The sequence below is a fragment of the Erithacus rubecula genome, assembly GCF_903797595.1.
Source record: "Erithacus rubecula genome assembly, chromosome: 8".
NCBI classification, from domain to species: domain Eukaryota; kingdom Metazoa; phylum Chordata; class Aves; order Passeriformes; family Muscicapidae; genus Erithacus; species Erithacus rubecula.
In genome coordinates, this window is record NC_136659.1 from 10,084,653 (window position 1) to 10,110,068 (window position 25,416).

At 36.8% G+C, this 25,416-nt stretch overlaps 1 protein-coding gene across 4 annotated transcripts in view; it reads right to left on the reverse strand.

Annotated features, from left to right (window-relative positions):
* Window positions 1–202: 202 nt before the first annotated feature.
* RFTN2 (raftlin family member 2) overlaps window positions 203–25,416 on the reverse strand; it is a 30,632-nt gene continuing 5,418 nt past the window's right edge. For 2 of the 4 annotated variants that reach the window (XM_079311436.1, XM_079311435.1), the window contains 8 exons: window positions 25,069–25,252; window positions 23,060–23,171; window positions 20,821–21,133; window positions 17,711–17,911; window positions 15,276–15,397; window positions 14,087–14,190; window positions 8,332–8,410; window positions 203–4,192 (listed from right to left, as the gene is read on the reverse strand). In XM_079311436.1, the coding sequence (XP_079167562.1) occupies window positions 3,923–4,192; window positions 8,332–8,410; window positions 14,087–14,190; window positions 15,276–15,397; window positions 17,711–17,911; window positions 20,821–21,133; window positions 23,060–23,171; window positions 25,069–25,252 (1,385 nt within the window). In that variant the 3' untranslated portion in view covers window positions 203–3,922. The remainder of the gene's footprint in view (window positions 4,193–8,331; window positions 8,411–14,086; window positions 14,191–15,275; window positions 15,398–17,710; window positions 17,912–20,820; window positions 21,134–23,059; window positions 23,172–25,068; window positions 25,253–25,416) is intronic. The other 2 variants (XM_079311437.1, XM_079311438.1) reach the window with 1 other exon arrangement.

Here is a 25,416-nt window from a genome sequence, read left to right on the forward strand (position 1 = left end):
GAGCTCTTACTAGATGGCTCTGCTGTCCAGACAAGACTGCAAAAAGGTAATTTTAGCTTGAGGGAAGATAAACATTGATCTAACCCAGTTAATGTCAGTGTGAGACAAACATAAACTGATAACTGATTTGGCAAGTACTTCTAATGGTGGGAACCTATAGAAAAGATCTGAACCTATACAAAAAATATTTTACAGACCAAAAACAAGTGAAGCAGCCATTTATTGCAGTTGACCAAGTATTTAAGTAAACTGTTCTGACAGTTATAAGCAAAGTACAAAATTTAACTGTGGACAGTTTTTTCCTGTTTGTAAACACTGGAAAACTATTTCCTCTCCAAACAATTTAAGCATCAGAAAGTTTAAACAGTCTTTTGCAGATGTTCACAAACACTGTTGGCTACCTTCTATTTTTTCTAATAGTTGCAGAACATTTCTGTTGTCACAATCAGCAAAGGGTTTCCCTACTACATTTCAAACACACAGGCTCCTGGCTGAAGTCTTGTTGCTGACTACAAAAAGTGTACTTACTACTTTTTTCAGAGAATTCTTCTGATTTACAAAGCTGCTTTACTTAATGGTCACCACACCAGTAAAGGCAAACCTTAACGCTCTGGTTTGTGCCAGACAGGTAATGAGGATCTGAAATCAAATCTACACCCAAAATACACCCAAAATTTACTCATCCAAATGAGATAGAGTTGTCTTTCAGAGTTTTTTACTACAAGGAACAAACCAGAAGATTTTCCATAATTTGTTTTAGAAGCATTTTCAATTTTTTCAGTTTCAGCATCCAAACCTTAGGAAGATGAGTGGTCAAGTGCATGAAGATAATTCTTGCACTGTCTTCACACAGGCTGAGCAAGCCATTTGCCCTGACTGCCAAAAACAAACACTTCAGATGAATATTTCTACATTACAGACTGATACTATGAGATAAATGACATTAAAAAACCCAGCTGTCATTAACAATCCAGGAATTGCTGAGTGGGTTCAGAGGAAACAGTTTAGCATAGTTATACTACATTAAAAAGACAGAAAAAAATTCAAAGGTTTGCAGCATTGTCAATATCTGTGAGATTCACGAGCAAGGACTAAAGCACAGTTAAAACTGAAGGCTACTGAAAAAGAATATGGCTTTATTTTATTAAAAAAAAAAAAAAAAAAAAAAGCCTTTCTTGCTAAAAGTGCTGATTTTCTAATGTACCTGTAGACATCCAGGACATACTCAGTTTCCACCCTAGTTCCAAAACACAGTCTCTCTTGTGTACATCCCACTAATTGCAAGTAGAATATTTCTTTTAGGAAGATACTATTTTATATGAATTTTCTGACTTTCAACAGGTGGTACGGAAAGATCTCAGTTAAAAGTTAAATAATTTTTATCCAATGAATGCATTCTAGAAAGAGTAACTACATTAAATTTACCACTTTATACCTTGTAACTTACTTAAATACCTATAGCTCAATTTTGGTTTAGGGTTCACTAATGTTAGTATCTTAAGCAAGGATCTTGCTTCATAAAAAGTTATTTCTTTGATATATTTTAAAAGCTCTAATTTGAAATATTCAGAACTGGAGTTTTGGACCAATTCTTGCCCATTTTAGAGATTTCACTTGTATGGAGAATGACCAATGGTTAAAATTACACAAGTTTTGGACAAATAATAAAAAAATACTTCTGGAAGTAGAGCAACATATTCCAGGTTGCACGAGACCAGCTGTTACTCATTTTTAATATGCTAGAGTTACCTGGCTTTCTGCCAGAGATGGCTGTAATTTGCATTTCCATATTTCTTCCCCATCTGTGTCCCATGGAGGAGACCCCTGCTGTGATCACAACCAGTGCTCCCCGAGAAGTGCCACAAGAGAAAGCAGCACTTGGGGCAGGCTCTGCAGGGACACCCAGCCCAGCACTTGCCCCCCACAGCAGGGGCATCTCCCTACGTGCCCCAGGCAGGGAACGAACACAAGGCTCATGCTCCACATCCCTGACCTCCAGGTGCTGGTGGGAAAGCTGGGAAAAGAGCCTTTGCCAGAAGGGGTTTCTCGCTAACTCCTATTTGAGGTGCACCCCTCACTCCTCACAGCATCCAGTGGAAAAAAGAAGCTGAAGCTAAACCTCCAGAGCTGGAGGTGTTTCTGGAAGAAAATTCCCAACCTGTTACAGTTAAGGGTTGCTCTTCCAAAGAAAAAATAAGCAAGCCAGCCAGTAAGAATTTCACAAGTAAATCAGGAAGCAGTTCCAAAGCAATATTGTTTCAAGCTCCCTCAATGCTAATTATATCAGTAGAATGGGTTTTCCCCCTGCCCTATAAAATTAAACTATTTTTCTGCATGAATAGTCATTTACTGCTCATGTTCTTTCTGCACAGCTCTGAGACTGCAGTTGAACTTCCACTACTGTCCTGGCCATCTCCTGGGGTGCTTGTTTGGAATTAATTATTAGTGTTCCCATCACTGCATTAATCTGCCCACTGCATTTAGTGCCAGCATCTACCACTGTGGATTAGGCAGAGTCCCACAGCAACTGGTGGGATGCCACCTATGGGGATCAGGGTGTAGTAGGTAAATCATTCATGACATCTATGTTTGCAGCACAACACACAAGGACAGGTGCCAAAATCCCTGGGTGATGTGGGTGCTGTACTGAGAGCGGAGTTATAAATACATTTGCTCAGTTTTGTTCTGACTTATTTTGACCAAATTATTTTGCACTAGCTTCAAGATGATCAGCATTTATAATTTTTTTTTTTCTTCTAAAACTACATGAAAAATGCATATTTTAGTTACAATCACATTTACCTTCTGGAGATGCATTTTTATTCAGCTTCTCCTCTGCAAAATACACTTCCCAGACAGCAGCATAATAGCAATTGCTGTTTGTTTCTCTCTCCACAGCACCTTACCAGCATTAAGTAACCTCCCTTAACATAAGCAGTTCCTCCCTACAGTAAGGATGGAAGCACAGCAACTTGATCCTTTCCTCTGAACCTCAAGTCTGGTATTGGATGCAGCTCAATACACTTTATCCAGTGTGATACATTTAGCTGAGACATTTTTATATATACATCCATCTAATACTGCCTATGAAGTTTAGCCTACATCCTCTTCCTATGCATTAGCAGCATCACTGTGCACATTGCCCTGAATGTTTCCTAGGGAGCTTCTCACACTACTTGTTTACAGACTGCAAGTTATCTTTCAGGGGATGAGCAGTTCTTAACTTCCACTCACAAGTATATTATGAACACATCACTATAATACAAGCTATAAGCTCCTGGCTTACATGTACAAGTAATCCTGTGAAAACTGTGTAAGTGAAGTTATATTCCAGGAGCAAGCTACCTACCTACAGCCTCCTGAGTTTTTCTGTCCATACCAAGTCTGAATGTAGCTTAAATTATTAACACTCTAGTGTAAGACTCTACATTTCTCTAGGCTTTTGAACTTACACAAGGCAAATAAAGTGAAAATTGTATTAAAACCTAACAACAGCCAGACAGTTCATTTTTTCCCACCAGTATTAACAACATCCTTAAAAAGCCCCAAACAACAAAACAACCAAACCAACCCCAAAACATTCTTACAGCTTGTGGAAAATTCTAAACATCCTCATTCCTTTCTCTCTCACACAATTCAAACTGTCACTGTTTTGCAGCTTTTGCATCCTTGCTTGTCAAAAGCATTTACAACTTAGCAGAGCACCCATGTCATGTAGTTATACTATTAAAGACAGACAGAAAAATTATTTTGCAGTAGTATTATTACTACAGTAGGATTAACACAACAAGGAAAATGACAAAAATACAAAAGGAGTTTGGAAAGTCATAGGATTATACCAATATGTTTAAAGTAGTGTAATTTTAAAAAAATCCATTTGTGTAATTTATGTACATGTCCATTTGAAGCAGTTACTTACTTATCACATACACGTGACCTGAGTGACTCCATCTTCCTGGTCAAATTGTCCATCATCCAGTTCCCTTAATACTCCATCACTGCTACTGAATCCTGGAAAGCCTCCATAATGGGAGGATCCCTCCTTGATCCAATATTGTTTAGAAGGAGATAGGTGAAACTCATCAGATGGTTGTCCAGTTTCTACAGGGCAAGAAGTAGCTGTGTCTGATCCAACACTTCTGCTGGACACTCTGCCTTTTTCTTCCCCAGTCACTTGTCTTAAGGATTTCCTCTGAAAAACAGGAGGATATTGAAATTATAGCTTACTTAAGGGAAAACCAATCCAGCCAAACAGTTTGCAATAAATCATGGATAGATTTAGTGCAGCTGCATTTCAACACTGAATGCAATTTTCAAAAAATATACCATTATCTGAGGAGGCAATTACAATTCCCATGGTAAATCTATGCATATAGAAGTCTGTGGCTGCTCTACACAGTCATTTGAAATGGGATTTACAGATCTACAGAGTCCTTGCACAGGAGGAACTCAGTATAAATAGTCTGACATTAGTACTGGAACTGCCTGACATCTTTCCTATTGAAGTGATGGTTGCCAATGCCAAAAAGAAAAGTAAGCAGATCATGATTTCTGCAAACAACAGACCTAGCAGACTATGCTAAGGGTTGTCTGAGGCACAACAATAAATAGAAGGTTTATCTCAGTTCAGCATCAGGAGCTACCTGAGTCCCTGAGATCTGTGATGATGTAGCACCTCCAGAGACAATGTCAGTGCCTTGAGTCACACAGAGGAGCAGGGTCAGCAAGGCTGGAGTGCCCTGAGCCAGCTGCCTGGAGCCCTGCTCTCAGCACGAGCACAGCTACACCAGGAGATGTTTGCCAGGGGACACTGCCCTGCCCACAGAAGGAGAACATGTAGCTAAGAGAGAATCTAGCCTCAGCACAGAGCTGCACTTCACTGCATGAAGGACACAGTGCAGACACCTCAAAAAAACCCCAAAACACTCCACAGACTTTTACTATGCTTTGGCAAGTTTGTGTCTCCCTTCTGTACACTGCTAAGCTTTTTCTCAAATCCTTCTGAATCAGAAAACACAATGGCCCATGTGGCTAAAGGAAACATATTTCGGAAAGCTGTTACAGGAGATATTGGGAAATTAGACAAGGGGAAACAGCATTGCCTCAGGAGAAACAGAAGGAAGTTTTGCCTGACCGCCACAGTAAGAGGATGGAAAAGTCTGCTTAAGGGAAATCGAGAAGAAAAAAAACCAACCCCCTCAAGCACTTCAAGGGCCCATTTTGCATCTCATCCTCTGAGCTCTTAGAAAAGCAAATGGTATGTGACAAACTGAGACAGGACACAGCCCTTGTAACCCAAGCTTTTGTACTACCACATAAAATTGTAAGCCAGGCCATAACACACTACCCCACAAATATACAAGGCAGAGAGATTAGCTGTGAGGACAGAACACATTCTATCCTCAGAAAAGACACCCTGTGAGATTAAGAGACCAGGTAATGGTGGATTCCCTTCAATTCCTACTGAAGAAAACTTACTTTAGAAATGACAATGCTAAATTCAATCCAACAATACAAAGATACTGTGAATCAGAAAACACCCCATACCCTGTGCTGCTATTCTCCAGAATGGAAGTGACAGAGGTCCAACAGCTGGACTCCTGGAAGGAGGCACAGCTCCTTCCACAGCCAGACCCTGCTGTACTGTGGGGATCTGGAAAGTGATGTGACCAGGGCTTGAGAGTTAAGTGATGAGAAGGCCTGGATGAGGCTGCTTTCTTACTTCAGTAATGAAAGAGATTTGTTAGCAGCATTCTTCTTAAGGTATTGAAGTCTTTTTTTTAACTTAATTTTTAGGTACCTGAAATATTTCTGTTTCAAAAACATCCTAAGCTGTGGATGTGAAAATTTTTTTAACACCAGCTTTAATGTATATGAACATCAGTGAAAATATACAGAGTGAAAATGAAAAGGAAGAAGTCATGACCAACAACATACAATCACAGGAATTAAATGTTTTTACAAGAGTATTTGCAACAGTTTGATAAAGTCATACAGCTGTGTCAGTATCCAGGGGAAACTTCAAATAAAAGTTACAGAAAACAAAAAACCCTCCACAAAATCAAAACAACCAAAGTAAAAACCTCAATCTTACCGAAGCATTAAAGTTTCTATAGCACAAGGGAATGCTTTGAAAATTCAATAGCTTGTTTTACACCTGAAACCTAGGCACTCAAAGCAAAGCTAGCAAAGATTTTGGTAAACAAAGCAATAAAGTAAATATATTAAAATTATGGGGAAAACCAACGTAATTGGCAAAGCAGAAGGAAAATGTAACTCTGCTAAATATTTCAGCTTCAGCACCAGTTACCTATTTATCCCAAGCTAAATGACCTCAGCATACTGAAATTTCCTGGTAGAGAAGCAAAACACTCACTGGTACTGAAAAAGCACATTTTGTTCAGATTTCAAACACAGAAATCCTGATGTAAATGGCTAAAAATCAGCTATTTCTTGTTTACTTTGAGTATGCTTAATGCTTAAGTCAAATATTTCCCATTCCAAGAAACTAAAACAACAACTACAACACACATTTATTTGTATAACCCAAGGCTGCTCATCACCCCACAACAGGGAAAAAAGAATTTAAACACTGAGTACAATGCTCCTTATTTTTAATTTAAGCCATGTCTCAAAGATTCATCAGTTCCTCAGACTGAATGTTTTTACAGAACTGGTTTGTATTACATCTCATGGCAGAATCCAACTTGTGACAGTTACAGTGCCTTTCAAGAGACATATTATGCTTCACCAAGGGAAAAATATCAGGAAAAGCATTATTTTATGACTGACATGATATTGCTTTATATATTTACCACATTGCTTTAAAAAAATTGTGGTCCAAAACATACTTTCAGAAATGTATAAGGGAAAAAAAGTAAAGGCTATAATGTCAGGCATGTGAGAGAAGTCAGAAGGTTTTAAAGACAAAAGCTGGAGATGGTTTTGACACAGAGGATGGTTAGGGAAAAAACTGAACTGGCAGAACATAGAAGAGGGCATGAATAGAGAGAGATTAAGTCACTGTGAAAGGAGACTACATAGAACATTGAAGAGCAAAAGCTCCAATTCTGAAAATGAAGAAATAAATGATAGCATACAAGAACTATTTGGGAATTGAGACAGTGGAAGACAAAAACAATAAAACAGGACTTGAACTGTGCATGTTGAAGGCAAGTTCTTCCAGGCATGGAAGTACTAATTATCAGGGGACACACTGAAGGAAGTTAGACTGGAGATAAGCAGAAGCCTGAAGAAGAACAAAAAAAGGAAGAGTGTATTTTAGAAACACTAAACAAAGGAAAACACAGATGATGGCAACACACTGAACAGACAGTAAAAAACAAAGATCAATTACAAATGCAAAAAATTTAGAGATTTATGGAAGTATTCATACAAATAGAGAAAGAAGCAGCTAGGTATCACTGCCATATAATTATATGCCATGAATAAGTTTGTAAAGTTACTACTCCACTGCTGGACATGAATGAAAACATTCATAGCTTTCCTAACTGCTTAAGATTATCACAGGAAAGACATGTTAAATAGAGAAAGGCTGACCAGCCACTGAAAACAAGAAAGAACCACAAATGTAAACCCATCACAGTACATCAAAAGACCTGGCAAAGAAAAGCCCACCAAGAGTTCACCTTTCCCTGGGCACAGCAAGATTTACTGCAGGAGACTTTGCAGGTGCAGTAATTGTGACACTGAGTTTGAGCAGAATGTGGAGACTGTCAGTCACTGAATGCTCAAAGCACTTGATACAATCACTGTTATGGGGGCTCCACTCAAAAGGGACAAGGAGTTATTGAGGTTCAGCTGCAGGAATTTTAAACCCTCTACCTCTGTCACATTTTCATGCCACAACAGCCCTTCATCCTGATATCCTGCAGATGACAGCATCCCTTACAGCACAGCTTAACAGAGCTTCCTTCTAGAAATGTGGAAGTAGACATTTTGAAGGTCAAAATGGTTTTCTGTTTTATGTGCAAGAGATGCAGGATTTTGATCAGAATTTTCAAGACTTCCTAAAGACTTCCAAGGAAATATAGCAAAGCCAACCTCAATCACCTGAGACACAGTAATTTCTCAGCACAAAACAGGTTTTTAGCATGCTTATGCTTTTCTCCATGGCCGAAAAAACTGCTGAGGAAAAAAATAACATGTGGTCCAGCTGCAAAAAACATGCACAAACTTGTACTTGTTTTAGGGGAAACCCTGTTCTGCCACTTTTTCCCCCTGCAAATTTTGAGTCTAGTTTGTTTCTGTATCTTGTCACTATGTGAAGTACTAGTTTTTTTATATTAATACCAAAAATATGTTACTCACCTCTGGGGTCTGGACAGCAGAACTCCACATAACAGGTCTCTGAAGAAAAATTACTTGCTTTGTGGCCAGATTTCCTTCACTAAAATGTAAAGAGAATAGTTTCTATGTTTTAAAGGTAATAATTGTCACTAACATATTCAAAGTCAACTTGAAGGTGGGTGTAAGTCCACAAGTGAGAAGAGGACAGACTACAGAGTATTGTCCATTTATTAATTCCTCAATGGTTCTATAATGATATTTTTTAAGAAACAGAAGCATAGAACTGGGTTAAGGTAACGCACATGAAAATATGGACAGACTAGTAACTTGTCCCATGTTCCAGTCAGTACTACCATGACTGGAACTATTTAACATGTGTGCTCCTGAAAGTTTAAATCTCAGAGCTCCTACTTTAATTAAAGTCTGCACATTTATGTCTGAAGCAAAACTCTATAAGTCTTTTTTATAAGGTAATCTTCACTGTTATATATACAGTGACATATCATGATGCCACAACAACCAGGTCCAATCTTCATAGATCCATAGCTTCAACAAATCTCTCAATACCTTTGGTATGAAACTTGGGAATTAACATTCTTTACTGCTAAATAAAAGTTTTAAAATGTCATCTAACTGACACAGGAGGATAAGCTTGCTGCCTCACCACCTATGGATGAATGGCTTCAGCTCAGTTTTAATAAGCTTTATATCAAGAATGAGATGAATGACACCAAGTGTTTTGAACAAGGGAGATACCAGCATAGGCAGGACAAGGGAATAACTTAGTAAGAAAAACAAAGAAGAAAAAAAAAAAAAAAAAAAAGAGAGCAATTTCAGTCCTGAAACTTTTACAGATGCTAATACTGTTGTGGTAGACAAAGCAAAGGTGTTGGGTTTTTTCCAAAAGGGAATACTTGTAGAAAAATTAACGTGACAAAAAGTTGTTCCACAGAGCAGATATTACTGATATGATGTTTCATAAGTATTACATCCCCTGAGTAGTGGTGATAAATACATCCTCTCTAAGTTTTAATGTATTTCCATCACCTTTCCACCAGAAATACATGTCATCCCATTGACAGGATATATCATACAAACCACAACTCCATGTCACTGAAAGTGAAACGATTTCAAGATGAGAACTCTGGAATGAGAAGATTTCAAAAGTTCCTGTGTTCTTCTAAATATCAAATACCACATTTTAATAAGCTCTTTTCCCCCCAAGTGCTTCTGGGCAGTATTCAATAAGATCTTTAAGCATATAAAGGCAAAACACTGAAATTGCTTGGCAAAAAGGTGACTACAGATTTAAGAGTGCACCAAATATGTTGCAAAATAGAAAAACCAAAGAGATGGGAGCTGGGAGTTCATTTGAAGTATTTATGATTCTACCTATTCTATCAATCATAAAACTGTTACTATGCATAACATTATAGAAAGAACTACTAAAACAATGTAAGCTTTTACATCAGTATGGGTATGTCACAAGGTTAACAACCACACACATGAAGTTAAGCTAACTGATGCATATTTCACAACTGAAAATTATTTGCATTTAAAACTGTTCCTATGAGTTCAGAAGAGCTTGTTAACAGCCTGTCCTAGTAAAGCATCTAGAAGTAGGCTCTGAGAAAGTACACACACCAGTACTATTCTCTGCATAGACAGCCACTCAGATCAACAATTAGTGATGATGGATTTGTGACTGTGTTTGGCCCCTCACAATCTTCCTTTCAGCTCAGATGAACTCAGGTCATGGCACATCTTTGCATGTCTTCCTTGGATGAGAACAGAGAACTAAAAACTCCAGCTTGTGGAAAAAACAAAAATGGAGAACAAATTCATTCATTTCCTTAAACAAGGTTTCCTGTTCCAAGAGTACCTACCTCACTATTTGCATTCATTAAAAGAATAAGTGTCTAGATTTTATGTCATTACTAGGAAATCTACAATCCTGCAACCTTATTCCACTTGGCTAGGTATTCCTCTGTGCCTGTTATGTCTCTTTTGATCAATTGAAAAATGTCTCTTCCAAGCAACAAGGCTGAGCACAGTCCCTGGCAGGGGAAGAGCCTAAGGCTTATTTTGTAACAGTGTCTGCATTCCTTCAGAGAAAAGAAAAAAACCCAAACATTAAGCTACAGCTTGTACAAATTCTACTAGAACAGAAAAAGGACATGATGGTGAGTAGACAAGAAGTAAATGAACAAATTTCTAAGTCTGACCTTATTAAAATGCCGCACACGACAAAGCTGCTATGAGCTTAATTCACAAAGAACTGAATGACAGTGGGATTTCCACAGAATTTAAATGAGAAAAAAGTGCTTAGAGCAAGGGAAGTCCCATAGTTTCCCTCACATTTCTACATTCCCTCTTTGCCTCATAAGTCAGGGCATTTTGAAAACAGAGATTAAGTAGTGATCTAGGATAAATTAATAACCATAAAGTCAGTGTTTTTGCTCTGCACTGCCCATAGTGCCCATTTTCAGGGACTAGAGTAATCAGTGAAGGGAAATAAAGGTCACTGCAGAGTAAGGCTGCTGAAGCCTTTTTCCTGTCTCTTCTTTCAAGAGTGATGAAGAGCAACAGAGACTCTTTTGTTGAAACAACAGCAATTTGTTTGTCTGCTCATGCTGTACAGGCAAAAAACTGTGTCCCCTTACACGTCTATATTTAAGTCCTCCAAAACAACCATGAGGATACAAGCTCAGTAGTACTGCCAATGCCTCTGGTTTTTACAGATCCATTTTTTAAATGCATGAATATTTGATATACAAAGCACTTAGAACAGATGTTAGACAAGATTTTCTGAAAATTAACATGGGGAATAAGAAATTATTTTCATATATTCAGTTTTTGTTTTTTTTTTTTTAATTTGTTTGGTTTTTTTGGGGTTTTTATTTGGTTTTTGTTTTTCATTTCTCAAAATAAAACTTTGCACTCCTTTAGGACTGGATAGCATCTAAACTTTCAGTTTTGAGACAGACACCAGCCTGGGATATTAAGTGTCCTGGCTTAAAGGATCTACTATTCAATGAAAAATTTAAAAAGCTTTAAAAATAATTCTAATTTCAACCACAAACATGTACTTCATGGACTTCTACAAGCCCATGGTAACACTATACTAAAAGCTGCATTTGCACTAATTTACAAGCAAAGTATTTCTAGATACTCACAAAAGATCTGAGATAAAGGAAAATTTTGCCATAAATTTGTGGAAAAGGAAGACAGAACAGAGAAAAGTAAAAATGGGGATAACAGATACATTTTTAAAAAATACTATACACAAATTTTATTTTGAATACAAACATGAAAACATAATTTTGTCAGATCCCAAATTGTTGCCTAGTTTGTTTTTTTCAGTTTTTCTGAAGTCTCTTAATATTCAGGCTGATTTTGAGCTTAGAGTTTCGAGTCTGGGAAAAAAACAGCTGTTGAGCAGTATAAAGTGTCCTTCTTTATTAAGACTTTTGCATTCCTAGGATAACTCAACACCACCACAGTAATGGCATCTTTCATAGCAGACACACAGTAATCATCCAGGAATTTCTTCTCCTCTTTAAATACCAACATCAATGCCTAAAAATAGTAGTTATCAATCACTACTCAGCCTATGAGAACAGGAAGACAGTCATTTTTTGATTCTCACGAATTCTCAATCCCTAATTAGGAATTCTTGTTCACAAGCTCTTTTCCTTTTTTTAAGCAAACTGAATTGCTGCATATGATATATGCTACAGGCACACAAAACATGATTCATCCTATTTCTTCCAAGAGTAACTCACAAGCTACAATGGGATACCAAGCATTAGACAATTCATACAGACTCTTTCTCTACCATTTATGCCAGAAAACAAATGGTTTTTATGAGGCTGAGCTACTCTAGTGTGGATACGAAATGAATCCAGTTTCAGATTTGGCCAGGATACAACCCCTTGAGCATGAGCACTGCTATTCATGTTCTTCTTGTTTCACATCTGAGATACAGCACTATTGGAGACCTAAATACCTTCCTGGTGTATTCTCACTAATTCAAAAAACAGCTTCAGCCTAATCAATCTGCTAATGCTTCCTACAGCACTGCATCCTATTATTTTTTTCCTTACAGCACTTTGCCTCTTTTAGTTGGCCCTGCCTTGGCTCTGTGATCTCTGTGGTACAAGCCAGCACCATTTGAAGTGCTGCAAGCACAGGTTGACATTCCCTGAGTGTCACTCAGCTGCTGCTCAGGACATTCCTGACCCTGCTGTCCAAACCCTATGGGGATGGGGAGGTTATTATACTGCCTGTGGGACACAAAAGATTGGAAGTTCAATATTCTCTCATCCTATGACTCAGAACACACCATGACTACTAAAATCTCCCTCCCATTCTTCACTGGCATTCTTCAAAGATTATACCCAGATTTTCTAAGATTTGGCCAAAATTTCAGCTGTTTATGAAAATTATGTCCAGTAGTTCATACAGCCTATAAGTCACCATGTTCAAAGCTAATACACTCAGTCTACAAAATTATTGAAGAAATTAAAGGATAATTATTTGTTTCATTTTCTGGAAACAGCTTCTTCTTCCAGAGGAAAACAAAACAGAAACCCTTAAAAACAATAAAAGCAACAGAGCATGCCATATTTTACCACAACATCTATGTCTTTGCATTTACCCAGGTGGTTAAAATCAATTATTAGGAAAACCACTGCCAAAAAACCCCAACATCTATTTCCTGATCACAAAAGCCTCCTTCTTACATGAGATGAGTTTATTTAATTCTGTCAAATCAGTTGACCATAACTCCACTTTCTTGCAGCAGTTTTTTTAGAAGCTTTCATTCACATCTTTTTCATGCTGTCTTGATTTAACACAGTGAGGTCTGGGATCCAAAGATTACTCAAGTCATCCACTCTTTCCACAGCTGTTAATGAGCCCTAAGCCCTGCCTCAGTACATTTGTTTGTTTTTGAAGCATGACAATCTTAATCTAATGGGTGGAGAACTTTAAAAAAAAAGAAAAGATGAGAGAAAAGAGGCATTAAGAAAACTTGGTCTAATGTTTCATTTGCCATTTTTTAGCTTGATACTGTGATGAAAGCCAGAGTACCTTTTTCTTTGGGGAAAGCAGGGGGAGGCTGGGTATTAAAAAAACAAACAAAACAACAACAACAACAACAAAGGCCTGAAACTTTATGGGGAATCCAGACCTGCAATTTAGCTCTTCTTATGTAGAAGACAGTCCCAAGTCTCATCAGTGCTCTAAATAAACATTACTGCTAGAAACCTGAAATCCAGTAGTCTGGTACTATTATTTGAGGTGAACCATAATGTCCATATTAGAGAAGAGAAACAGCTCAATAACTTCCTGGGTTAGCACATTCTCTGCCCTAATTTGCAACAAATATTCTATCACTGTCTTGTGACAACATGACTTTTTTCACAGTCTAAATCAGTCATCCACCAAGGTCCTAAACTAGTGAAATATTTCAACACTTGTTTCTAGTTGAAGCATGAGTAAGTAACCCCATTGCTGTGGACTGGGTATATGATAAAAAGTCTCCTAAATAAAATCTTTCATGTTGAGATTTACACAATGTTTTTTAAATTTACAATTAGACTCACTGAAATCAGCAGTCCTAAGCATATATGGCAAAACACTGCATAAAAATGCTACTTATATCTCAAGCTTTAGATACATTTAACATCATCAGCACTTTTCTTCTTTTTACATTTAAGTATGCAAGTAATTCTTTGATAACCAAAAATGTTGCAATCAATAGTTTGGGTACCTGTCGTGTCGTACAATTGGTGTAGGCAGGACACAGGTCAGGAGCCATCCAAACTCAGCCAGCGTGTGCAGTAAAGGTCCATAATCTGTTTTAATTTCACACCCCTACATTAATAATTATAAAAAGTAGTAAAGAGACTCTGTACAGGTTTTATTTGCATTTCTACACAATCACAACACCTCCCCTCTCACTTTTAATGAGAATCCTTTGAAATTACATCAAGATGTTGTTTGATGGAGATTCATTATTCTAAACTGAAAACAATTTGAAAAGTTCAAGACTATAAAATCATGACAAACAGATTTTATTAACATTAGCTGTGAGCCCTGACTCATCAAGACATAATTCAAAGTGCATCTCACTCATTAAATTTGCCACTTTGCTAAATTAGTGCCTAAAACTTTTAAAGCACCACAACTAGGTGACTCAATTGAAATATTTACAGTTTTTACTCTACATGTGAAAAATAAGCATCTCACTTTGCTACTTACTTAAGGTTTTGGTGGGTCCTTTGGTGGTCTTTTTTTTTTCAATACAAAAGTTTTTAGTTTTCACATCGGTAAATGTATTTATCATTGCATATTTCAAAAGTAAGACCTTAATCCAACAACAACATCTGCTTTCAGACATCCTTCATACCAATAATGCTAAAAGATTAGAATATTTCTGTAGAGTAATTTAAGTAATTTTATTGCTGTAACCTACAACAGCAGCAGATGTAAATTTATTAGGAAACCCAAGTCTTTCATATTTAGCAGTAAAATTTTCATAAAAATACATATCTGAATATCACACTGCACTATTTTCTCTTGTTTTTCTAGGTCTAACTATTTTCTCTCCCATTTTCAAAAAGTACTTCACACTATCAATGTGACCTGTACTTGCTGAAATTAACTTAAATTGTCTCAAACACACACAAAAAAACCCAAAGACATTTTCTTTTGTAGATGTATTTGTTGGTAGGAACATTTAGAAATGTCAGGCCAGAATTCCTCTGGCATATTTCTTTTATGCACATTTACTAATGCCCAATTACAAAACTGATTTAATTTTTATCATTCGAGGCTTTAGTTAAGCCTATGCAGGTGACATCCTGAATGTTTATGGAATATTGGTACCAGCATCCCATAGGAAAAAACAAAGAAAAATACAAGTAGGAAATAGCACTGCTAAATCATCACCTATTTACCTCAATGACTGTCCATTGTTCAACAACTATTGCATCATTTCCTTTCCTGTTAGAACCTGGAACCCCAGAACCTTCTTCTTCATAGATAAATAATCCTTCTAAAGATTTGGGCAAATAATCCCCTGTGAACATAAACAAAAGCATTAAGTTTTAGGTTAATAGATTACTAAGATGTACACGATGTTTCTTTCTCTGAAACTGAACAGTCCTCTAAAATAAAATTAAATGACTCAGCAAACTCAAATTTGTGGTTATTTATGGAGTGTGCAATTCAACTTACTACTATAATCCCTTTTTTTTTTCTCTATACAAACTGAACTATCAACTACTTTCCCAAAAGCATTAACCCCTTCCATACTCCAGTATGAATTCCAGTTTCCTATATTCAGCAAATACATTGCAGAGGATGGGCACAACCCTTTTTTTCTCAACTTTGATATTGTTCTGACATGATGTGGCTTTTGGTGTGGTGGGAGAAAGCACAAAAATGAGTGACCTATGAAGTGTAAAGCTCAACTACAGCTACTTAAATACATAAATGGCCACAGGAAGAGCCTGAAACAAGTCATTGTAGGAGGATTCCTGATGGGAAGGAAGTTTCAGAGCACAACTCCCTGACTCACATGTCAAAGACCAATAGCATCCGTTTAGCCCAAACTAAAGCCGTGCATTAATTATTGCTTCATTTTCTGGTTTTGCTTCTCCTAACAGCCTTTGGGAAGCCTTTTGTGGATATTTACCAATAAACTAAATTGGTAGAGCAAAATTATGTAATCCTCGGAATATCAGCATTAAATCCCCTCTAATACTGGATGAAGTATGTTATTACCTGGGTATTAAAGATGGGGAGTTACTCATGCAGAGAAGGGCAGACAGCTCTCTCTGTGGGAAATGGGAAGACTGTAAAACTGTTGTTGGACAACAGCTGCAAAGATTAATTTCAACAGCTGCCAAAACCACCCTTCAGTGAACTGTAACAGATCTCCACAGAGCTCTTTTCCAGCTCTAAAAAAACTCTATGTTGAAAACTACAAGTCTGAATTCTCACCTCTCCTTCACCGAAGGAAATCTGGTTCTTCCATTGACTTAAAAAAATAGAAATAACAGTTTCAGAGTAAAAAAAATGCCTCTACAAACGGCGGCATTACTGTTCATGTACACAAAATATGCAGTTTGAGAAGGAGTAGCTGCCAAATTCCATCAAGAAGTAAATCTACGTTGATGAGCTTATGTGCCTGAGTCACTAAATTTACTGCACAGCTACAGAAACACAGTGATTCACACTCAAAACCGTGGAGAGCAATGAAAATTGAACAGTTGCCATTAGTGTCAGGCTTCTGTTTCTAAAAAAACATAATTTAGCTTGCAAAGATATTATTTTTTGTAGGTTTGGTTTTTTTTTTTAAATGTAAGGTCTTCAATAATCCAGGCCTTGCAAAGATAATGATGAGTCCATATTGTTTTAAACCAAATTATCAAAAAAAAAAGCATAAGGCATAGTAAATATAACAGCTACTCAAATTGACAGTAATTTCACCCACTTCATATAATTAATGCAAAAAAGCAGACAAAATTACTTATGAAAACTACTTGAATACATTATTAATTATCTTTTGCACTGTTAATCATCCTGAGCATTGCAACAAACTGTTGAAGCTCCCTGAAACCTTTTCAACAAACATTTGACAGAACTTTTCTTTACTGCAACCCTGTATTTTGCTTGCTTACACTCCCAAGAATTAATTCTAAAGGAAAATCAACAACTTCCAACTTTGTGGAAGCAAGACAGGTACAAACGTAACCAAAACATCCCCTTAGTGAAGTATAAAGTAGAGGTTCATTATCAAACAACACTTGTGAAAATAGTTAATTGTTTTTGAATTTATTAATGCCAGTTTGTCTTGGTCTGTACCCCTAACACTAGGCTACTGCCATTTCCTTCACTTGCTTTTTCAAGTAATTGTACAACAGCAGCCACCTACTATTTTTTGCACACTTTTAACTTCTGGATTTTAGACAAATCCAGTTCAAATGGAAATGAATCTCTCAATTATATATTTTACCAGCAATAGAGTTTGAGAGTTCTAAACACTTTTCATCCCATTATTTTTTCCTTGAAAAAGCACAAACCAAACCAGAAGAACTAGCACAAAAAGCTTATTTTGTTATAAAGCTACTCTATTTTGCTGCTTTGGAAATAGTCAATTTGGTAAAACACAGCAAAAATCTCAATTACTTAGTCTATCTATCTAAATTTGTGGAATCTGATACCTAAAAGGAAGTAATTTATTTTCTGGGCAGTGACAGACCTATCTGGACATATTTACATAAATACCCTCCCATCAAGAAGGAAAATAGAGTAATAATTTTTTTTCAAGTTATGCAGTTCTACGTAAACAAGCAAAAGCTTCATGATATCCTGGGGCAATACTCACCTTTAGAAGTTTCCCAGTGTACAAAAGAATCAACTAAAGCCAATCCTTGTTTATAATAAAATGTAGTTAATTCTAACCAGTCTGCTTCCAGTGTACTAACAACTGGCCCCTTTCTTGTTACTTTCATAGACAAAACACCTTCATGGTAGGTCCAGCAGGTAGAATCATCATCAAAAACATTGAAGACTGTATAGAGCTTATCTAAGGAGAGAGAAAGGAAGAATGAACCTCAAAGCCATTGCTCCAAAATTAGTAATATTACTAATCTCCTTCCTTAACATAATTTTCTAAGCAACTGTTTTAATAATTGTTTCTTAATGTGGCTCTACTTAAGAGCTAAATACACTCAGGACAAGGTGTGAGGAGAGGTTCACTTTGGGATATGAGGAAAATGTGAACTTATTAGAGCTGGGCTGTCACTGAATTCTTCAGGTAGCTGGGGTTTGCATAAAGAAAACATACAAGGACTAAGAAAACCCAGTGGAAACAGACTTCATTTCTGCCACTTGTTTTGTACAAATACAAATATTTGTATTGCAAATATTTGTAGCCACTTTCCACTGGCTACAAATATTTGCAATTATATAAACAAAAACAATTTTCTAAGCTTGCAAATATAAAGAATGCCTTGTACTGACTTTTACCCATTATTTTCTGAAGTTAAGGAACAGTGTAATTAGTTGCTTATAGAAAGAGAGAAGTTTCCTATAGTAACTGCTGATCAGTGGAATTTAAGAATACAAAACCAACATATCCTCAAACTGTTTTTCTGTCTATGCATTAATACAGCACTGTAACAAAGCCAGTCACAAGCAAGCACTCATTAAAAACTAACATAGCCATAGCATTTTAGGAAACCACTGGTGCAAGTTATGAAATCCTAACTATGTGAGTTCTACAAATACACTTGTGTGTCACTGGTGTAGAGAAGTAAGAAAGCAGTTGCACAGAAATCTTCTCAGATTGCCTAATACTGCTGGGCAGCCTAAATCAATGCAAACCAACCTCTAAACATCAAAGTTTTTACACTGTCAAAACAAAGGAATTTGCTTATATGACCACAGTTAAGAAGTTAGTCTCTCTAGGTTCCAGAAACAGAGAGATTTCCAAAATTTGTACTCAAAGTAATCTGTGGTATCTGGAGGAATCTCTCTCTACTTTGAGAAGTGTTACTACACCCACTGCAGGTGACATCAGGTGCCCAGAAAAAGGCAAATTCAGAACAAAAAGTTGAAATTTCAGTAAGAGATGACTCTTTTTATACAGTTTTATCACTTTCACGGGTGCCTACATCAAAATAGATATGTTTATCCTGACAAACCTTAATTCCTTTCCCTGTATATTGAAATGAGATTCCTTATTCTTCTGAAAAATAAAATTGTTTCACAATACAACAATTCAATTCCTCATATCTACCAGAAATTTACCTCTACGATCAATATATTATAGTCAAAATCCAATAGAATAGTTCAAAAAGCAACGTAACAGTAAATTTTTGTACTTAAAATCCACAAATCTGTAACTTGAACACAGTTTTGCCTCTTTTGGGCAGATGTAAATGGAAGTGGCACAATTGCATAGCAGTTTATACCTACACACATGTAAGACTGCCTTGAAAAATTACATCAGTATTTTTCAAAATGATGGTTACATAAAACATAAACCAACAAAGGTGGTTAAGTTTCCAGAAGTTTTATCTCACAAACTCAGCGATTTTCTATTTGACTGGTGTAGAGAAGCCAGGCATATCCCTGAGAACACTGCATGTAGGGAATGTGCTGGCTGCTGATCTAGCCTGCACAAACAATGCTCCTGAACAGAACCAAGACTTTTCCACTTCTTCCTTACAGGGCTTCTATTCTGCTATACACAGCAAATCCACTATTTCAAGCTGTAAGAAAAGAGTTAAGCTTTAACAGATTTTGCTATAAAAGCTCACTTATAGAAAAACTGCTTTACTCAAGTGTTAAGAGGGACATTGATTATCTCTGTGCTTAGAGTTGCTATTCTCACAGCCTACAAACTGGAGAGGCTGCTTTAACAGGAAAGTGAAAAGGTTGCTTTAGAGAGCAATTAAAACACGTCTGGCTCATCAGAGAATGCAGCCTGACACGAAAGTTTTGTGCTGCCTGCTTTCCACACAATACTGTCCTGCACTAGTTCTCTTAGATTACTTCCTTTTTACCTTCTCTTCTTAGCAGCCAGGACACCTTAGAGTTTCTGTACCAGAAATCAGTGTTTCAGGCCATTTTTTACACAGACTACACCAAGCACCTCATTCTTCTACAACTAAGTTGTCTATCACAGCACCAGCATATTTTCAATCATGCTTTTCCTTCCTACACTTCTAAGGCTTACTTTCCTCTAAGAAATTCATTTTGTAACAATTATTGTCTTCAATTTCATGGTCAATGCATTAATTTCAGTGATCTCTTTCAGGACTCTTCTTGAAGGCACGTTAGCCAGAAAGAATCCATTATGAACGGATTTATTTGCTGTACATTATGTGAGTTGCCTGGAAGCATGTAAAGTTATGGCTCTAGCTGCAAGGGGCTCTCTCTGTTGTCAGCTTTGAAACAGGCACAACTGGAATCACAACATATACTTGGAAATCATTATGTGTTTATAATTTAATATTGAGTAAAATACATGTGCATTGCAGAAAATATTTTGTAACCATTGCACTCTTCTAATAGGAAGGATTTTTACTGCCATATGTTTGTTATACACATATTGAGCAAAAAACCTTTGCACTACATTTCAAGTCACCTTGGGTGATTCTGGGGGGGGGTTTGTTGGTGGTTTTCTTTTTTCTTTAAATCGCAAACTAGAATCCTCACAGTATATCTATAATATTCTATATAAAAACTGAAATATCATTTTAATATATTACCATAGCCCACATATATAAAGCAGAAGCTAAGTATTCCTTCTGCTTCTTTTACTGGGAACTGTTAGAAATATATATGTATTTACACAGGCATGTGTAGAGGCATCTTCCAAAACTGGTATTTGATACAACACAATATACTGTTCTTCTATTTTTTCCCAATACCTCAACAACTCAATAAAACACCTTACTTTTCCAACAAACAAGCAGCATTTATTACCATCTCCTTTTCGTGGTTTAGAAGGGCTGACTTCTTTTCCAAACTGGAAATCTGAATCCTCTAACAGTCTGCTTTCTCCATGCATTTCCTCCTCTATCCCACTCTCAGATGAGTGGCCGCTCAATGTCCCTTCATTCCAGTTTTTATAGTTTTCATCAAAGTTTTCTCTTCTGTATTCCCTATTTCTTCTGCCCAGCGTTGATTCCAGCTCTGCACCTCCATCTGCACTTGTTCCATTACAGGCTTTAGGTTGAGGAAAATGTTGTGTTACAAATCCCACAAACTTCTTTCCCCTTTTAGCAGCTTCATTAACCTGCAACACAACATAAACTTAGCTCAAATTCATTTAGAATTACATAGATCTTTCTCTTCTTTAAAATTTGTACATACATGAGCCACTTTACTAAACTGCTGAGGATATAAAGGCATAACACTGCATTAACAGAAGGGTGACTTGTCTTTGATGTTGCCCTGGCTTCAAAGTAAATGGAAGTTTTCCAGCATGTCTTTGGAGTCAGGCCAAGAAAGGTGGCCAATACTGGTACTGACTTCAGAGTACACAAAACCCTTGATTAAGAACAAATCCAAAGTATTTCATTTACTGTGTTGTATTGATAAGCAGTATAGTAGAGCAATAAATTGTATTTCCCTACTACATGATGCCAGTCATACCAAAAATACTGACCTCCAATACTATAGTAAGTATCTCTGTCATGAGCCATGAGTCATTACCCCCTGGTTCCCTTGGAGGCTACTCAGCTTTGTTATTACTGAGGATAGTAGAGGAGCAGAGAAAGGAGGAAGCTACAAGTAAATGAAAACCCTCTTCTTTCAGCCAGTGGTGGCTTCTCTACACTGAAGTCTCAAGACACAACTCTAACATCTGAACCACCTGTGGGATGTGTCTGCTCTTGGAGGTACCTTTTTCCTGGGTTAAGAAGTGCTGCCATTTAGGAAGATGACCCTACTGACATCTTGTACTACAAGCTCCCCTGTAAAGTCAAGTCTCCACAGGTAACAGAAGACTCAGCTTGGAAAGAAGACATCACAGGGGAAGTACTGGACTAAGTGAGGGCAGAGGTGGAAGGATCTTTATCCAGTTACTCACATGAACTACTAATCCCTAGAGTGAGTAAAAAATCAAATGACTGATGGTACTACAGTCCCTTTTTAGTATCATGATAATGATACTTCAGTCTATCCACTGCCATTATTTATATAGCAGTGATACAGTATGCCAGCCACTGTGGTTATACATACAGAGCTGCTGTTTCAAGGACAATCAAAATAGTTTTAAATTCAACAAGCAACAGAAAAAACAGACAATATGATAATCTTTTTGCTGAAACACCACAAAGTCTTATTGTTTCAGATCTTAAAAAACAACCAATAGTAATATTTGACTGGATTAATGGTTCTGTCTCTTTAAAAGTGAGAGCATTTTGAGATCAAATTATTCTCACACACTACTTCTGTATCAGATATGCTTCTGAGACTCCATCACTGCTGATTTCAAGTATGTTTTTCCTTCTAATCTTTGCCTGGTACACTATACCACCAACCTGGAACAGGTATATATATTATAAATGCATAATGTAATCACATTTTAAATGTGAAACACCTGACAAAGTCAAAACAAGCCATTTAGAAAATATAAACACCTCTTGAAACTTCAAAGATAATTAAAGATTTCCAATATGCTTTTTCTTCTACTACCCTTCTTGGCAACTAACGTAAAAGGTACCAGTAACTCTTGTAATAACAATAGCTTCCTGTTTCACCAAGTCTTCAATTTTGCAGAGGAAGTTAAACACAAAAACAATCAGAACTATAACTTGCATTCCAGTACAAATTTACTGTAACTATACAATGTTTTCAAAAGCTGTGCCAAGTAAATATTTGTTATAGTTCCTATACACACTGCATTTTTTGTTAAAGAATGAAAAGAACATTTCTTCTTGAGTACTTAACTCCGAAAAACATAAAACTTCACATATCATGAAAGTACTTTATAAAGAGCGACCCAGCTTGAGCCAGATTCTGCTTTCAGTGAAGACTTCCAAAGCTTTACAGGGATATTTAGTCCTACATATCAAAAAGTAATTATTTTCTCACTTTGAGAAAAGTTTCTATAGCTTCTATAAAATAAACACAAAACTAAAAACACAACTGCTAAATGCAACTTACACGCATGATAGAAACAAAAATCTGAAGAGAAGTAGGAATAAACCCCCATTACCTTTTCTAGCAGTTCTTTCACTACTTCATTTGTCAGTGTTTCATATGTTAAAGGACATTCCTCAATCACCAGCCTGGGGTGCCTTTGTCCTCTGGGTGCTGAGTGCTTCTGGCTAGAACACAGAAAGAAAGCAGTCTTTGTCAGGAGTTTGCTGCCAACTTGAGCAAATGCTTGCATATAGAATTCTTTTGTTTTGGAATAGTTATGAATGAAACCCTGACAATGCTCCTTCATACTTTTTAGAACTCAGTGGGTTTTGGTGTTTTGTTCTTACACAAAGTGGCAGGTACTATGTGTTTCAGTGCCAGAATAAGAATATTAATATTTAACAGGAATTTCATCTTGAGACCATGCAGAGAGATATTTTGGAAATTGAGCTTTATTGGCAAACAGCTCTGCCTTTGTAATGAATAAATGCAAAAATCTCAAAATGCAAAACACATAAATTTAAACGATAAATTTAGGAAGCACAAAGCAGGTTCAGTTTTGTAGCAAACTCACCACGAAGAGAAATGGTCCTTTTACAGTGTTAACATCCTGCTGCTTAGTTTTTGTAACTAAAGCAGAGCTGCAGCTCTTAAATGAAACAGTATAGGCAAATACTAGGAATACAATGCAGAAACAGTTACTGAGGGTTAAATAACGTTTAAATCTCGCATATTTAAGCTGACAAACTAACTTCCATTAAAAGTTATAGTTTCATCTATAAAATGTATATAGTTTCTATAGTTTCATCTAAAAGTTATATGCTTCATCTAAAGCCAGCTGTGCTATTAGTCAGACAATATTTAGTGTCTGCCAATAATATAATGGAATTTCATTTGATGCTTCCTTTGTATAATAATTTCATTTAGAAAACAGACACATTCCAATATAAAAATTTAGTTTCCACACAGTAGTTGGAGAAAGTGTATTTGCCTACAGCAAAGCCAGCCTTGGTACATATGGCAACTGGGAAACTGGAACCTAGACCAGTTTCACATGTAGGCTACAGAGTCTCATCCTTCACCCATTCAAGGTCCTAAAGGTTCAAACAACAACTTCCAAAGGGATGTCACATCTACAGGGATAAGGCAAATTGTGGGAGCTGGCAGTGTCAGTTCTTGGAAGCCTCAGCTCTAGGGCAAGCATGTTGCTTTCTTACTCAACCTTTTGCCCACAGGAACTGCATTTACCTTGTTTGCAGATGAGTTTATAAAGGTTAAGTTGTATGATCAGCAAATACTTTGGTCAATGCTTGTTTATCAAAAGGTTTGAGAATTTCTCTCAAATGAATGTTTTACGAAAGCATTCCTGGAGTGGCAGTGAGGCAGCTTCCACTTCACCCAGACCACAAATAAAGGCAAGAACTTTTGTGCATCACACAAGGACTCAGGAGAGAAGGGAAAGCTTGACAGCTTTTAATGCTGAAATTTACTTTTCTAGTTATTCAAAGTAAGAACAAGTGGTTATCTTCTTTGCATTCAAAGGAACTACTGAACAGTGACATTGCTTTGTATGTGTTCCTTGGTGATTACATTGTAGTAGAAACAGGAGTATAAACAAGAACATGGATGTAGAACATAAAGAAGTTCTTGCCTCTCCCTCAGTCTCAAAATGAAGCTTTTGTATGACCTCTGATCCAGAATGGTGATTTCCTTCTTAATAAGGAAAAAACCAAAACTATCCCTGACAAATTACTTTTCCCTCAGATAGGACAAAACTTTTGAAAACTAAGAAAATGCAGGCATGAGATAGGTTAAAGTAACTTATTACTCTCCTAGGATTTTGGCTAATCTTTTATTTGCTGCAAGTTCTAAGACAGATGACATTACACTTGGGATATTTGTTAGGATATTTACTAAGGCAAAAGAAACATTAGCTTATTGTGCGCTTAGCATTAATTAAAAACATTACTAACTGGCTAATCTGAGGTGCTCACTTCAAGTTGATATGTTATGTATGTTGAGCAGTCCACTTACAAATGGCTTCAGTAAAGGATCAGTGTATTCAAGTTATTTCACTGTTACCTTGGTTTTAGTCGTGAGAGTACCACTCGATACATGTGACTTGCAGGGAAATGCCTCCTCCGTCCAATTGGCAGCATGATGGGATGAACAGCTCCCACAACATAGCCTTTGCTGTAATATTCTTCCACCCGAGAGGCTATATCCAACACAGAACTGATCTTGATAACTTCTGGATTTGAGGAAGCTAAAAAGCATTGAAAGCAGAAGGGAAGCACATGATACTGTGTACATCTATAAATATTTTGGGCGAGTTCTGTTTACGTAAGCCACACAAACCCCATCTTCAGGCATTTATTAAAAAACTACAGCTCTATTTATACAAGAAAAGCAGATTCATGGTTGATTCAA